Raw genomic sequence first — 17,164 nt, forward strand, 5'->3', positions numbered from 1 at the left:
TGGCTCTTTTTCCCCCACTGCTACAAAATAAACCAAAGTAGAAAAACGCTAATAAGATATTTAACAGGACCTGTGATTAGTTGGTCCTATCTTCCTTAACTCTACTTACTTTTCCGGTGGGCCTCTTCTCCACTCAGAATCTATTTCAGGTCCTTTTCTCCATGTGCCCTCTGAATCTCTATCTCCCCAACGAGAGTCCTACATTGACCAAAGTTAATGAGAGGCACCACATTAGCAACACTTATCACAACTACCAAACATCTTTGTGCTTTCATTAACAATCTTAAGTCCTTAAATATAAGCAAGTTTCAAATTGTTTCAGAAATTTAAATCAGACTGATAGTACAGGGAAACAGGTTTTCTCACATAATCATTTATAACAACACTTGAAGGCAATCTTGCACAATGCCCCTGAAATCACTAAAATACCAAAAGATTTCCTTTGATCTAAAATTTCACTTTTGTCAAAAAAAAAAAAGCCCTGTGCAGAGTTCCCTTCATGGCTCGGTTATTAATGAACCCAACTAGGCACCATGAGGATGCAGGTTCGATCTCTGGCCTCGCTCGGTGGGTTAAGGATCTGGTGTTGCCATGGGCTCTGGTGTAGGTTGCAGACCCAGCTTGGATCCTGAGTGGCTTTGGCTGTGGTCCTGGCCGGCAGCTGTAGCTCTGATTTGACCCCTAGTCTGGGAACCTCCATATGCCGTGAGTACGGCCCTTTTACACACATACACACACACACACACACACACACACACACACACACACACACACACACACACACACACACACACACAGGCCCTGTGCTCCAAATAACTCAACAGAGGTGGAGCCAGTGAAATGTCCGATCAAGGAGCTACATTAACAGTATTTTCCTCTTCAAAATATCATGGCTGCCATTACACACCATGGAAAGGTATGGGGAGATACACAACACTCTTAAGGCAAAAATGTAAACCTGGTACAACCTTTGTAATAGGCAATGCAAACAATTTTAATCACAAACACCTGACACAACTTGACTATATCTAAAGGACTAAAATAAAAATCGAATGACGCTGAGAATAACTATGGTCCCAAGTATGTGAATAAAAGGATCTTTATCTAAAACTTTCCTTTTCTTTTTTCGGCTGCCCCACAGCACACAGAGTTCCCAGGCCAGGCATCAGAGCAGCTCAAACCACACAGCTGGGGCAAGGATGGATCCTCAACCCACTAAGCCAGGCTGGGGATCAAACCTGAATCCCAGCCCCCCAGCAGGAAATCCATCATTTAAATATTTTAAGTGTCTTGGCAACAACTCTCCAGCAACACCTAGTGATAAGAAGCAGTGAAGAACAAGAATAGCCAGATGATAAGTATCTGCCATCATAGCTGCTGACTCTAAGCTAAGGTGGGAATTGTGCAAAGACTTTGCCAAGTGGACCTTGTGGGAGAAAATATGAGCTCAACTGTCAATGTAACTTATGGCTACTACAACAGAGAGAACATCCACACCCAGAAGACCAAGTTTCTCCCACCCTTCACACTCACTCTGCAAATTAACAAAGAATTCAAGTTACTGGAGATTTTAAGTGCAAATAGTTGAACCTCAAAAGAGGTTTTAAGGATGGCTATGACACATTAGACAAAAAGAATTCTAAAAAAATTAAATGTGATTACCAAAATGTTTAAGTCAGTTGATAGATCAAACAGCAGAAGCCCTGACGATAAACATATAAACTAAACAGGAATATCAGAGCCAGTTACAAAAAAACAGAGATAAAAAAAAGTAAAATATTAAAAGAGATAAAGAATACAATTTTGAAAAGTGGGAAAAGAGAAATATTTCTCTAAGTTAAAGAAATTCACTCTGTTCTAAGATAACTGAATCCTGATTAAAAGGGCACACATGCCAAAAAGGGTGAATTATAAAGACCATGAGCTTAGGCACCTAAACACAGCATTGGTGAAATTTTTAAACGCCCATTCTAAGAGCTTCCAAGTAATAAAGTTGAGTATCCATGGAAGTTAACAAGACCATGATCAAGAATCCTTGGAGTTCCCTTGTGGTGCAGAGGGTTAAGGAGCCTGGCTGTCTGTCATTGCAGCAGCTTGGGTTGCTGCTGTGACACAGGTTTAATCCCCGGCCTATAAACGTCCACATGCTGTAGGTGTAGCAGAAAAAAAAATATTTAGAAACCTCCTCCAGGCTGTCCCTGTAGCATAGCAGAAACAGTAGCAGTAACCATGAGGCTGCGGACTTGATCACTGGCCTCGCTCAGTGGGTTAAGGATCCCACGATGCCGTGAGCTGTGGTGTAGGTCACAGACTTGGCTTGGAATCCCACGTGGCTGTGGCTGTGGCTGGCTCCGCTTCAACCTCTAGCCTGGGAACCTCCATATGCGGCGGGTACAGCCCTAAAATAAAAAAAAGAAGCTTCCTCCCACTTTGTGCTAGGACACAGGATAGAGAGCACAGGTCTCTAAAGTTCTGAAGGAGCCTGATTCTGAACTGGCCTAACCAATGAACCATTGCTCAACTGTGAGAAAAACAAAACCTCTTTTGTGACATACACAAAAACGTTTGCCAATATGTTTGTAGAACTGTTAAATCAGTTCTAATTAGAGATAACATTGTCTTAACGCAGTGGAGGCAATTAAATTCATGTAAAGGTATGTTCAAAATTTTGTTCTGATCTGGAGAAGGGTCGGGAGTTCTCAAAATTTACAGACTAAAAGTTTAGACTTTGAAAAGAATGAATGTATGTAATCGCTGAAAGACTAGAGACAAACACAAATGAATTGGAAAGAGCTCCTATATTTGGCTTAAGGAAGAGATGGCTATGACATGGAAGCAAATAAAAAGCTCTAAGCCAAATAAAACCAAGTATATCAGTTACCATGTTAAATGGGAATAGATAAAACTAAGAATTCTCCTATTGGGAGTTCCCACTGTGGCTCAGCAAGCTGCAGCACAGATGGCAAATACAGCTCTGATTCGACCTCTAGCCTGGAAACTTCCATATAACTCAGGGTGCAGCCATTAAGAGAGGAAATAAAAAACAAACAAAAACCTCTCCAAATGAAAGGGAAGGGAGGCCCACAAAACAGAAACAACAGAAAGGATGAACACAGATTTGCAAAATCTAAAAGAAAAAAGCCCAGAAACCCTTAACTGGGGTGATGTGCCTCACTTTCTTCCAAAAATGAAGTAAATTAACAGGATGTCAGCAAATGAAACACAACTATCTCTGATTTCATACATTCCCACAGAACTTTGCACCCAGCAAATAAGAATACCCGTAATATAGAAATTAGCAACAAGTAGAACTAAAAATCTATCCACACATATTTTCAACAAACTCAAGACCACATGGTTAGCTAGTAGCAGGTCCTCCAATAAAAATAAGCATTTAATACAGGTGTGCTACAGATAAAGGCTCAAAGAAATGGCAACAAGGAGAACTCCAGCTACTTACTTAGCTCTCAGCTTAAAAAATAAGAAGTATGTGGAGTTCCTGTCGTGGCTCAGAGGTATCCAACTTAACTAGTTAGTATCCATAAGGATACGGGTTCGATCCCAGGCCTTGTTCAGTGGATTGAGGATCCCATGCTGCCATGAGCTGTGGTGTAGGTCACAGACAGGCTTGGATCCCAGATTGTTGTGGCTGTGGTGTAGATTGACAGCTGCAGCTCTGATCTGACCCCTAGCCTGGGAACTTCCATATGCTAGGTGCAGCCCTTAAAAAGACCAAAAAAAGAAGTGTTTGATTTAAAGTGGAGGATGGCACATCCCAGGAAAAACAGAGCATGTAGGAAGATGTCACAGACACATAATAAGGCATAAAACCAGCTCAGAACAGCTAGAGTATAGGTGACTAAGAAGACAACAGTAACAGATGAAGCTAATGAAAAAGGCAGTAAACATAAACAGCCTTGACTGCTAAGGCATGTTTTCTACCTTCAGCTCTAAGCAATGAGTACCAATCAAAGGAAGGTTTGAAAACAAGAGCAGATGTAACCATCAAATACCCACTATGAAAAACCAAGCAGGCCACACAACATAAAGGAAGGTCTGAGGCTGGGGAAGATTACAGTTAGGGAAACAGTAAAAACAGCAAATAATACAAGCAATAGAAATATCTGAATTAAGGCAGGAACACAGAGACAAAAAGGAGAATAAGGGGAGTTCCCATCGTGGCTCAGTGGCTAACGAATCTCACCAGCATCAATGAGGACGCAGGTTCAATCCCTGACCTTGCTCAGTGGGCTAAGGATCCTGCATTGTTGTGGCTGTGGCATAGGCTAACAGGTACAGCTCCATTCAACCCCTAGCCTGGGAAGGTGTGGCCCTTAAAAAAAAAAAAAGGAGAATAAGGGGTTCGAATCAATGTGGCTGGTGGGTAGCAACAGCACCACTGAGTAGTTGAGGGAATTAAAGAGACACAAGATAAAGTGGGAAACAGGTCATTTTTGAACATGAGTGCATACTAAAAATAAAAATTCAGAGCAGCATTAAAATCAGTTGGTACCTTAATGAAATACAGCTTCTCATTCAGAAGACTTGGCACTGGGCCTCAGACTCTGCATTTCTAACTAGCTCCTAAGCAATGATGACTATTGCTGTCCCCCCAGATTCAACCTGGAGTGCCCCGACACATCATCCTCTTAATTCACAGCAACTCCTTTCGAGGAACCAAAACAGTGCCTCTTCCATACAACTGTGATATTTTTCCTCAAATACGTAGTTTCACAGAATTAGTTCCGACAACTATTCTAAATTGAAGCCTATAAAATCTCAGCTTTGCTAAGACAAGTCTCATCTCTGCCCCCCACCCCCACGCTGCCTGCTTAGGAACTTTCTGCCTTTAGGAAAATAGAGCAATACCAGACCTCAGAAGAAAAGTGAACAACTGATTTAAAAAGCTGCCAAGTCCAAGCACGGAGACAGACAGACAGACAGACAGACACACACACAGTAATGCCTTTACTTACCTTTCTAGAAAGTGGATCTTCGCCAAGTCTTCTTTCCTCCTCTCTACGACGTTCCCTCTCTTCAATTTCCAATTCCCTCTGGCGTTTCTTCCTTTCTACTTCTTCTAGCTTCTTGACCCTCTCCTGGTATTCTCGAAGTTCCTCCTCACGCTTTGCCCGTTCAGCACGCTCTCTCTCTTCTCGCTCTGTAAGATGTGTTAGGTTATAAAGTATGCCTCCTACCCACACCTTTCCCCCAGTGCTAGATCTACTTTTGTGGTATTAAATAGGCAGCATGATATAGGAAGAAATTTTTTCTTTTACAATCAGCTAAACTCAAGTATCAGAAGATATTCAAAAATTTAAGTTTTATGCCACTCAACACAACTAGATATTAGAATCCCTCCCCAACTACTCCCCAGAATCTGGGATGCCAGCTAAAACTTGAGATTTCATCTGGCATGTGTTTCTCAATAAATGCTAATACTACATAGACTACAGTGATTAAAAACAATAAAAAAGCAGAATTTGTACAAGAACACAAAAAAAGTGGAAATAATCTGGCAGAGGATAGAACACCTTCCCAGAGGGCGAACTGCAGAAAACCAGAAGTTGGGTTCTCAGAACCTGAGAACCAGCACGCTGCTGTTAAGTCAAGTTCCCACTGGGGCACAACAGGCTCACCAGCATCTTGGAAGCCCTGGGTCACAGGTTCCATCCCCGGCCTTGGCACAGTGGGTTAAGGATCTGGCATTGCTGTAGCTGCAGCTTAGATCACAACTGCAGCTCAGATCTGATCTCTGGCCTAGGAACTTCATATGCCACTGAGAAGCCAAAAATAGGAAGGAAAAAAAGGGGGGGGGCAATCGCCTTAGTTTCACATTCTTCTATTTTTTAAGTAAGACTCTATGCACTGGATCTCGTATTAACCTTGCCTTACACCTCCAATCTCAGTCTACACAGTCACCTTTCAGCATTTGTTCTTCGGCCCTCCTCTGCTCTTCCTCTTCTTTTTCTCTGTAGTAGGTTATTCTTCGTTCTTCTTTACGTTGCCTTTTACGTTCTTCCAAGCGATTATGCCTTTCTTCTGCTAATCGCTCTTCAAACTGTTTAAGTTTTTCCTGCAATTGAATGGTTACCAAAAAAAAAAAAAAAAATCAAACTTTCAAGAGCTACAAATTAGCAATAAGTTTTAAGTTTACAAAAGCATTCCAAGTTTTGTGGGACCATAGAAAGCAACCTTCAAGTATAAAAACCAGATTTTCCAAATGACTGAAGGTTTTCTCACATATCAAATTTTTTAAACTTCAAATTGATAATATTATTTATACCTAGTGGATTTATTTTTATACAAAATTAACTGAATGATTAAGTCAGAACCTAAGAGCAGGACACTGGTCTTTTTTCCTTTATGAATGGAAGAATAAACAAAAGTTTGTATCAAAAGCAGATTTTACACAGCCCATTTTCACATTTGGAAAAACCTGTTCCTAGTGATGGTTACTGAGCATATAAAATATCTGCAAAATATCTCTACTGAAATACTATTTGAGGAGCTCCTTTCGTGGCTCAGCAGTTAATGAACCTAAGATCCATGAGGATTAGAGTTCAACCCCTGGCCTTGCTTAGTGGGTTAAGGATTTAGTGTTGCCATGAGCTGAGGTGTAGGTCGCAGACTTGGCTCAGATATGGCATTGCTGTGGCTGTGGCATAGGCCAGCAGCTACAGCTCCAATTTGACCCCTAGCCTGGGAGCCTCCATATGCCGTGGGTGTGGCCCTAAAAAGACAAATAAATAAATAAGCAAATTTTAGGAGTTCCCTTGGGGCACAAAGGGATAAGGATTCAGCATTGTCACAGCAGCAACTTGGGCTGCCGCCGTGACGCAGGTTTGATCCTTGGCCTGGTAACTACCACATACCACAGGCTTTCAATCAATCAATGGTCAATCAAATATTCAGCCCGTTATAAATGTCAGCTCAAGACATAATGTACCACCATGTTAAAGAACAATCCTGAAGGCAAAACTTAAAAGCTAATGGATAGACATTTCCTTGAAACCAGTAAGTTCACCTCATAAACAGACTGCCGTGCTGCCTTGAGTCGCATTACAAATAAATCTCTGTCTTCAAGCATTCGTGACATTCGGTTCTTATGTTCAAGAGCCTTTTCCCGTTCCAGCTGCATCGTAGTAATCTGCAAACACACGATTCAAAGTTAAATGATTTCTAAGCATTCATTATGTGATTACTAATTTACCCCAAATTCCTGACAGATATTCCTGAAGTATTACAAGAAGCTCCTTTGCCCCGTCTGCCAGAGATGAAAAGGTAACTATCTGAGGCTACACGTCCCTAGGAAAACAGTCAGGGACAGAAGATGGATTAAAAAGACATGGGGCGTCTGTAAGAAAATTTTAACCCCATGGTATTTATAGACGAAAAACTACAATGTATATGGCAAAACAAAATAATAAATACCTCATGGTATCAAGCACTACCTTTTAGAGCATTAACTTAACCATTTAAAAGCACATCCTTCCTTAAAAACAACTGGAGGTTAAGGCAGGATGAACTATTGATACTAAAGAAGCTTTTCCTCTGTGCTTCAAATGAAACAGAAGGCTCCAGGGCACACTGAAGCAAAAATTCACAAGTATTTTAGCTTGTCTGTAGCACTTTTTCTAATTTTTACATTAAAGGAATTATCACACAAATTCCAACTTGTAACAAAACTGGAAAAACTGGCAACACCAGACCCAGAATGACAACAATCCAATGGAACCAAGAGGCTGCTTCTCCACACTGCAGCCCCCACAGGTATGTGTGTCTCCTGCCCATGGTTATTTTTCCTAACCAGAATGAGGTCATTCATTTTTACTACAAATTTGGCCACTGCAAGCATCTACAAACCTTGCTTTTGTTATTGTTAGATGAAAACTTATAATGTAGAGTAACAAAACTACAGAAGGAGTTGTTTAGTCACAAAAGAGCAGATTCTATCTATAAGATATAGCCAAAACAGGCATGTCTAGAGTCAAAAAGGACCTCAGTGGCTGCCTACAGCGATGGGGGTGGAGAGAGGAGTGACTGCTAATGGTTATGAAGTTTCCAGGTATGTTCTAAAATTTGATTGTCGCACAATTCTGTAAATATACTAAAACCATTAATTGGTGAATCATGTGGCACATGATTATATCTCCATAAAGCTGTTTTTTAAAAATGAACTTTTCAGGAATTCCCGTCATGGCTCAGCAGAAACGAATCTGACTAGCATCCATGAGGACACAGGTTTGATCCCGGCCTCGGTCAAGGGGCTAAGGATCTGGCATTGCCATGAGCCCTGGTGTAGGTCGGTAGCCATAGTTCTGATTCAAGCCCTAGCCTGGGAACCTCCATATGCCACGGGTGAGGCCCCTAAAAGAGAAAAAAGTAAAATAAAAACGAACTTTTCAAGCTACCCTTTGTATTTTATAAGTTTCATTTTTTAATCTCTATTCTGAAAATTTCTTCCCAGAATCTGTTAATATGCAGACATTAAAGCACATTTCTGGCAGAATGCAAAAACCAATTTTGAAACCCTGGTGCCATTACTGACAGAGGACTTAATTATGGCCTATAGTCTAAAAATACTACAATTAAATGAAAACCTTACTCTTTCTTCTTCTTGTTGTTCCCACAGATCCATGTCTTTAATTCTCTGTTCCTCATAAGCACTCTTTATCAAAGGGATTTCTTCCAAACGTTTGGCTCTTTCAAAATAGTCAATCTGAATATCATGAAAACAAATGTTGTTTAAAAAAAAAAAGAAAATTTAACTTTTTAACTTTTAAGTTTATCAGTTCTACTTACCTTTTTTTCTTGATTCTTTAGGCGTTCCTGAAGTTCCTTTTTTTCTTTCTCCAATTGTTCAACCTGTTTAGCCATGATGAAATCTGGATCCAGTTCTTCAAGGTCCTAAAAAGTAATATGAACACAACATAACTAATCAGAATATGAAAAAAAGGGGGGGGGGGGAGTTCCCACTGTGGCACAGCAGAAAAGAATCCAACTAGGAACCATGAGGTTGAGGGTCAATCCCTAGCCTCGCTCGGCAGGTTGGGGATCCAGCGTTGCTGTGAGCTGTGGTGTAGGTCGCAGATGTGGCTCAGATCTGGCGTTGCTATGGCTGTGGCGTAGGCTGGAGGCTACAGCTCTGATGGGACCCCTAGCCGTGGAACATCCATATACCACGGGTGTGGCCCTAAAAAGAAAAAAAAAGAATATAAGCAAAGTGCATTAACAGTCAATACGGAGCACCATTCTTCCTAGAAATGAATCCTACATTACTTTTTTTTATATACACTGGGCAAATGTTTGCAATGGGTAAATTCAGGCAATATAAAAATGTTTTAGGAGTTCCCGTTGTGGCGCAGTGGTTAACGAATCCAACTAGGAACCAAGAGGTTGCGGGTTCGGGTCCCTGCCCTTGCTCAGTGGGTTGACGATCTGGCGTTGCTGTGAGCTGTGGTGTAGGTTGCAGACGTCTCTGATCCCGAGTTGCTGTGGCTCTGGCGTAGGCCAGCAGCTACAGCTCTGACTGGACCCCTAGCCTGGGAATCTCCATATGCCTTGGGAGTGGCCCTAGAAAAGGCAAAAAGACAAAAAAAAAAGTTTTACAATAGCCTTATTTCTACTTGACTGAAAGGGAAAAACAGTAATCTTAATATCTGTTTCTTATTCCTCCATTCTACATGTGTCCAAACTGCATTTCAACAGCAGCTAAAAACTGAAGAGTCACTAGAAACAAATGCTGCTTCGCAGATAAATAAACTAGCTGAATTAAAATGAGTGAAAAAAAACAAACACAAAACAAAGCAATAAATTGTAAAAGGCTATGCTAAGAAACCTAAATATAACACACTACATACTTCAATATCAATATCTTTGAATGCTTTGGCACCCAGTTCTGTCTTCTTGATCTGCTCCAAACGCTCGCGAACAGTTTTCTTTTTGATTTGCTCATGTTCCTGTAAGATACGCTCCTTCTCTCTCTCCTTTGCCTCCTGTCGCAGCCTCTCTTCTTCAGCCTTCCGCACTTTCTGGAGTTCAGCTTCCCTCTGCTCCAGTTCTTCTTTCTCACGCTGAATATTCAGGCTCTCAAGCCGCTCTTTCCTTTCCTCTATTGTCTGCCGGCGAGCCAGGATACGCTGGTGCTCTTTCCGTGAATTTTTAAGGTATGCAGTAACAGCCAACTGATGCTGTTCTTCTTTCTCTTGCTTCAAAAACAAATGCATTAACAAAAAATGTTTAAGTGACATACCATGGTATTACATATCAAAACCATTACTACAAAATCCTGATTATCACCCTTACATGTATTTGCATGCAACAGAAAATGACATTATTCGAGCTACTGGTTCCTAGTACCAAATGCTATGCCCTAGTCCTACTTGGAGTCTTCAACAGCAAAGACACAGCTGAAGAACCTTTTATCTCCTAGGTTGACTGTTCTCTGAACCAACCTACATTAGTGTTCAAGCCAAGGAGGAATACTAACAGAGCTCACCGATAAGAAACAACTGAAGCAGAAAGGAAAACCCAAACATAGCACTCCTCATTTAGAGGGTCGTCCTCGTGTGGTTTGCTCCTGTACATGACGACTCCTATGATCACAGTATCCAGGTAATGCATCATTTTACCCCAAGGAAGGCAGCTCAATGATCTGAATACCTAAAATTGGTATTTGATAAAATCCCTAAACTATCAAATACAACTAAATAAGAAATATGTAATAAATCACTTCTCTCGGACATCATCTGAAACCTTTTTGTGAAAGACAGAAGAGCCCTTCAAAAGTTCTAGAGTCTATTTCTCCCAAAGATGCCTACCAGTATATGAGCTGGCTTGATGACTTCAAGTGCTTTTGCAAGTACTGACGACATGGCTGTCAGCTGGTTTCTTATCTGTTCTGAAGGCATGCTTTGCAGATGAGGACCAATTGGAGCATCTTCTCGAGTCGCATAATTCAAATCAGATCCAAAGCTAAGGGTCCGAGAAGTGTGGTCAATACGAACCTTTGAAAATTATAAATAGTATTATCAAAAGTTAATCTATACGTGTACAACAGAAACTGGCACAACACTGTAAATTAACTATACTTTAATTTTAAGAACTGAGTTCCTGCCACGGCTCAGTGGTTAACGAATCTAACTAGGAACCATGAGGTTGCGGGTTCGATCCCTGGCCTTGCTCAGTGAGTTAAGGATCCGGCATTGCTGTGAGCTGTGGTGCAGGTCGCAGACATGGCTTGGATCTGACATTGCTGTGGCTCTGGTGTAGGCTGGTGGCTGCAGCTCCAATTGGACCCCTAGCCTGGGAACCTCCATATGTCACAGGAGCGGCCCTAGAAAAGACAAAAAAAAAAAAAAAAAAAGAACTTTTTAAAATCATTACTCTATATGCAAACATAAAATCCTTCTAGAAAAAAATGACTTCTCATTAAAATTCTTACAGCTGTGGCTCTGATTCAATCCCTGGCCCAGGAACTTCCACATGCCACAGGCACAACTAATAAAGAAAAAAATTTCAACTGAATTTGAGAAAAATTACCAACTAAGAATGTTAAAATATGGAGTTCCCATTGCGGCACAGCGGAAACAAATCCAACTAGCATCCATGAAGATTCGGGTTCGATCTCTGGCTTTGTTCAGTGGGTCGGAGATCTAGTGGTGCCATGAACTGTGGTGTTAAGTCACAGACACGGCTCAGATCCCACGTTGCTATGGCTGGCAGCTACAGCTCTGATTTGACCCCTAGCCTGGGAATTTCCATATGCCACGGGAGCGACCACAAAAAGAAAAAAAAAACAAGAATGTTAAATATAAAAGCTAGAACATTCATTCACTAAAGCTTTAAAATAGTGCCACTGTACCAAAAGCCGAGAAACATAAAGTGGTTGTAGTCCTCAAAGGCCTCCCACCTCAGTGCCCCTTGCAGCACCTACCTGAAGGTCACAGTGCCTGGCAGCATCTACTATGGCCCGTTCCAGTTGGAAAGCATCAACAAAAGGAACCAGAGAAGTCAAACGAGAAAACTCAATGCTCTGATAAATTTGTGCCACCTGCATAAGAAACACAAGGTTAGTAATAATAGCTATCATTTATTCAGTATTTTTTATGTGGAATTTCATGACAACCATGGAAAGTAGAAATAATGCCTATTTTTCAAAGAAAAGAAAATTGAAGCTCTGAATATTTGTTAACAATACACAGCTGGAGCTAGAATTACAATCCAAGGCTATTTGAAAGGATTATGTGATATTTTGAAACATCACATAATCCTTTCAAATCCTAGTTTCATAAAACAAAAAAACCCTTAAATGAACCTGCTACTTACCTACTTTATCTGAACATTTAACAAAATTATTTGTCTGTCTGAAGGAGACTGGCAGCATTACTATTTAGTTATACTGCTAATTAACCTTCAATTCTTTATATAGCACATGAGAAATAACACTGCTCACATGTGTAAGAGAAAGCAGGCCAATGAACTGTGCACAAACACACTAAGTAAAAATATAGTAAAAGGCGCCCCCAGACCGGAAATGAAACAAATGGAAGACAAAATAGGAACCTGTAAGTCATGCTAAAACCGTAATATTCAAATTTAAGTAAAAAGTTGGACAATGTTAAAAAACTGATAATACTTAGTGTTGGCAGAAAGAAAAAAAAAAAGCTTTCTTGTTCACTACTGGAGAGTCCATGAATCAAATCTTGGATGATCTATCAAAGCTTTAAATGTACAAACTACAGGAGTTCCCGTTGTGGCACAGTGGAAATGAATCCAACTAAGAACCATGAGGTTTTGGGTTGGATCCCTGGCCTTTTTCAGTGGGTTAAGGATCCGGCGTTACCATGAGCTGTGGTGTGGGTTGCAGAAGAGGCTCGGATCCCTCATTGCTGTGGCTCTGGTGTAGGCCAGCAGCTACAGCTCTGATGAGACTCCTGGCCTGGGAACCTCCACATGCCGCAGAAGTGGCCCTAGAAATGGCAAAAATACAAATAAATAAATAAATAAATAAAACATTTTCTAAAAGCAAAAAAACTAAGATTTCCATCAGTAGTGTCTGAAAAAATAAATCATGGTACCTTTAGACAATGAAAAACCACGTAGGTATAAAAAGGAGTAAGACATACATACATAGCTAACAAGGGAAAATATACAAAGAGAGTGGTCAACAGAGACAAAAGCAGTTATAAATTATGTAAAATAACTTTTTCAAATCAAACATATAAATAATACAACTAATTGTGACTGGGAGTAGAAAGAATGTAGGGAGGCTTTTATTTTCCAAGCTACTCCTAATTTTCTTAGTTTTGTAATCAAAACAATCAAAGGAGAAATTCCAGGTCTTCCATAAAACATCCATTTCTTTCCTTTTTACCTGCTGCAGAAGCCGAAGGATGGTGTTGTTTTGCAGCTGTGGGACGTACTGCTGTAACTCTGGTTCCTTTTCAGGTTGTTCCCTAATCCAATTCAGAACCTATAAAATCAATTAAATTGAAAAATAATTACTTTTACTACCCAACAGATACTAAAACACCTGTGAAACCTTTTCATTTTAACATATAAAACCATCACGCAAAGCAAATAAATATAAAATGTAATATGAAGCTATCAATTCTTGTCTGAAGGTGACTGACAGCAATGGCTACATTAGTCATGCTGCTAATTGACCTCCAAAGGTTTCTTTAGCACATCAGAAATATCTTTTCTCTTGACATAAAGAAAAAAGACAATGAAATGTGCACCAAGTTCAAACACACAGAACACTTCTTTTTTGTCTTTTCTAGGGTCGCACCCGCGGCAAGGAGGTTCCCAGGCCAGGAGTCCAATCGGAGCTGTAGCCGCCAGCCTATGCCAGAGCCACAGCAACGAGGGTTCCTAGCCGGGTCTGTGACCTACACCACAGCTCACGGCAATGCTGGATCCTTAACCCACTGAGCGAGGCCAGGGATCGAACCTGCAACCTCATGGTTCCTAATCAGATTCGTTAACCACTGAGCCACGACGGGACCTCCCCAGAACACTTCTCTTAACAAATATAAATATAACCTAAAAGTGCAACAGGGCTGGCCATGTGGTAATACCACCAAAGCTTACCTTTGTGACTCTCTCACAGAGTTTTAGTGGGTTAAATTCGACTTCCAGCCAATTATAAAGGTCTTTTACTTCTGGGACAACATACTGTAGCACATTGAATCTGACCTACAGTAAACAAAACAAAAAGTTTAACTGCTGAAGGTATTTTTCCAACTGGGACTCTGAGTTGATTACAAATTAAAGAAAATTTTAAGGCTGGAAATCTAGGAAATAACTGAAGATCATCTAGCAACCTCCTTCAAATTTACCAAAGAGGAATCTGGGACCACTACGTCTCTGGCCCCAAATTACGCAGCTACTTACAATGAAAGCGCACCAGCATTTTTAAAGGATATAAATACTCACCAACACCATCAATAAAATATTTACAAAGACAAATCATGTGGCCAATGAAGGCCAATTTATTATCAATAACAAGTAAAATATCAGAGTTTACATATAACTACCACACAAAAGTTTTTACAGCAGCACTCCTCTTGACTGCCCCAAACTCAAATTCAGAACATACAGGAATAGGTTCACACTAATATACAGAAATGGTCAAAGGAAGTATATTCAATACATGAATAAATCTCACAAGCAATGAGAAGAAGAATTTCACATTATTCTATTTCTGAAATTTAAATTTTAAAATTAATCTATGGTGTTACAAATCAGGACAGTGGCTATTGTTGGAGGAAATGAGAGAACGGTTACCAGAAAAACCTTCTGAGAATCCACCCAATTACATCTATGATTTGTACTTTTTTAAAAAGTTTTATTTTAATAATATTTTATGTTTGAATAGAACTCAACTTCCTTTCACAATAAAGATGCCACCTGATAACCTGCCTCACAAAGGAGACCAAAAAGTGGCATAATTTTATCAATTCCAAAATTGTCAATAACCAAATCCTATCTTAGCTATGCTCTAACTATATGCAGAGCATGTGACCTTCACCCTTCACTTGCTGGGTGCCACTAACCCAAAAAGAAAAACTGCAGCGACACACCAAGACTTCAAAGCATAGGAGTATCCCTACAGATCAGGTCCCAAACTGAGGCAGCCGTTGGCGATCCCATCCCCAAGACGGGAGGATGTCCACGCACTGGAGCATTCCAGTCTACGTTTAATCCCTGTGCACAACAGGTGCATGACTAATGGCCTACCACGTCTGAATACTTCCCTTGTAAGTGTCCTTATAACTTTAGAGGAATAAGATATGACATAAGCATTCAAATAAAATTCCTCCAGCCCTAATTAATTTCATTCCTATCAAGAAATTATTCTAGATTTTCCATTTAGCACCCCCTCCAATTAGGGAATGTGCCCAAATAGGCTATTAAAGTATATTTCTCTCTAAAATTACTAACTGGCTCTCTGATCTAAAAGTCTATGAACTCAGACTTTTTTTAAGGACCACATTCACAGCATATGGAGGTTCCCAGGCTAGGGGTCAATTTGGAGCTGCAGCCCCCGGCCTAGGCCACAGCCACAGCAATGTGGGATCTGAGCACTGTCTGCTAACTACACCATAGTTCAAGGCAATGCCGGATCCTTAACCCACTGAGCGAGGCCAGGGATGGAACCTACATTCTCATGGATGCTGGTCAGACTGGTTTCTGCTGAGCCACGATGGGAACTCTAAAATGGACTAATTTGAGTCTGTTCCTGATACTGGAATTATTCTCTTGGTGATTACGAATTCAGTTATGAGCCCAAAACTCAGGCCTTAGAATTTGTACACATGATAAATTCATCAAGATTCATAAAACGCCTCTTGGCGGTCAGCTAATCTATTCACCTAGCACCAACCAGTATCCTCCTTACAAACTTAAACATCCATCTATGGTATGGGCACAATGAGGACCCAAATCTGGACGTCCTGCCTACTGACACTGACCCTTGAATCGGTGTCAAAACAGACCAACTTTAACATCAAGGTGTGGTATATACAGACATGGGCTCAAGATATGGATTATACTTTCAGTTTGACACCACTTCTTTTCAGTATTAAAGAAGTGTACATACATACACACATATATATTTGTCTTTTCTAGGGCTGCATCCACAGCATATGGAGATTCCCAGGCTGGGGGTCTAGTCGGAGCTGTAGCCACTGGCCTACGCCACAGCCACACCAACACCAGATCCTTAACCCACTGAGCAGGGCCAGGAATCAAACCCGCAACTTCATGGTTCCTAGTCGGATTCATTAACCACTGCGCCACTACGGCAAGTCCCTAAAAAATGTATTTTAAAGACATATTTGCAACTAAAACAGTGCAGTTGTTTTATTACATTTAATCCTAATTCAGTCCCATAGAAACCTGCCAAAACACAAAACTAATTTTTGCAAGTGGCAGAATAAAACATGGAGGCACACAAAGACAGGGAAATACTGTTTTAGAAATTATTTTTAAAAGTTGATCACAAAGGGAATTTGCCTTGCTAAACTATGTTACAAGAGATAACTGTTACCATATAAAAAAAAGTATTAATTTTTATCTAAACTGGTTGATCCTGCCAATAAAGTAAGGCCCATTCTCTAGTACCTGTTCCTCTTTTTTCTCTTATCCCAAAATAGACTGCTGGAGATGTACCACAAGAACCACTAAGTCAGACTATTTTGAATCAGAGTTCCTAAAAACTAAACTCTTTGGTGCACAAATTCCAGAGAGTTTGTCTGGTGTTGTGAGACACACATGATAAATTACCACTGAATTAAAGATTCCAGTGTAAAACACTGTGAAGATCCACAACCTAAGACTCCATATTCTGAAACTAATTTAGTGTATGCAGTGGGTAAAACAGAAATCTGTAATTTAAAAAGTACTTTACACACAGTTTCAGTACACAGTCCTGATTAAGAACCACTGCCTTAATAACATACAATCAAAGCTTAAGAGAAAAAAAAAAAACTAGAAATGTTTTACCTCTCCAGAATTGGGCCTAATCTACTTCACATTCTCTCCTAGCCTCATCTTATTTCCAACGCCTTTCAGCTTGATTTTTTCCCTATAGCCCCTAAAACAAGCCATGAACCTTCTTGCCCGTCATTACTTAACCATACTATTTCTCAAAGGT

General features: G+C 40.4%; 1 protein-coding gene and 2 non-coding genes across 3 annotated transcripts in view; all 3 read right to left on the bottom strand.

Moving 5' to 3' along the window:
• The window catches only part of EIF3A (eukaryotic translation initiation factor 3 subunit A), a 39,221-nt gene that overhangs the window by 7,425 nt on the left and 14,632 nt on the right, over positions 1-17,164 (bottom strand). Inside the window, exons 8-18 of the mRNA XM_001928342.7 lie at positions 14,098-14,202; positions 13,379-13,477; positions 11,939-12,055; positions 10,824-11,009; positions 9,864-10,211; positions 8,806-8,910; positions 8,609-8,722; positions 7,028-7,150; positions 5,923-6,076; positions 4,977-5,161; positions 110-198 (exon numbers count right to left, since the gene is read on the bottom strand). Of these exons, the coding sequence (XP_001928377.1) occupies positions 110-198; positions 4,977-5,161; positions 5,923-6,076; positions 7,028-7,150; positions 8,609-8,722; positions 8,806-8,910; positions 9,864-10,211; positions 10,824-11,009; positions 11,939-12,055; positions 13,379-13,477; positions 14,098-14,202 (1,625 nt within the window). The remainder of the gene's footprint in view (positions 1-109; positions 199-4,976; positions 5,162-5,922; positions 6,077-7,027; positions 7,151-8,608; positions 8,723-8,805; positions 8,911-9,863; positions 10,212-10,823; positions 11,010-11,938; positions 12,056-13,378; positions 13,478-14,097; positions 14,203-17,164) is intronic.
• On the bottom strand, positions 12,363-12,492 carry LOC146397094 (small nucleolar RNA SNORA19). Its single transcript, XR_014828608.1, has one exon. It is a non-coding gene; the product is annotated as a small nucleolar RNA SNORA19 (small nucleolar RNA).
• Positions 13,617-13,745, bottom strand: LOC146397095 (small nucleolar RNA SNORA19). The gene has a single exon (XR_014828609.1). It is a non-coding gene; the product is annotated as a small nucleolar RNA SNORA19 (small nucleolar RNA).

This window comes from Sus scrofa, chromosome 14 (genome assembly GCF_054392235.1).
Source record: "Sus scrofa isolate SSC_HxYL_T2T_F1_AM1 chromosome 14, Sscrofa_HxYL_maternal_Yorkshire_Landrace_v2.0, whole genome shotgun sequence".
Lineage (NCBI taxonomy): Eukaryota > Metazoa > Chordata > Mammalia > Artiodactyla > Suidae > Sus > Sus scrofa.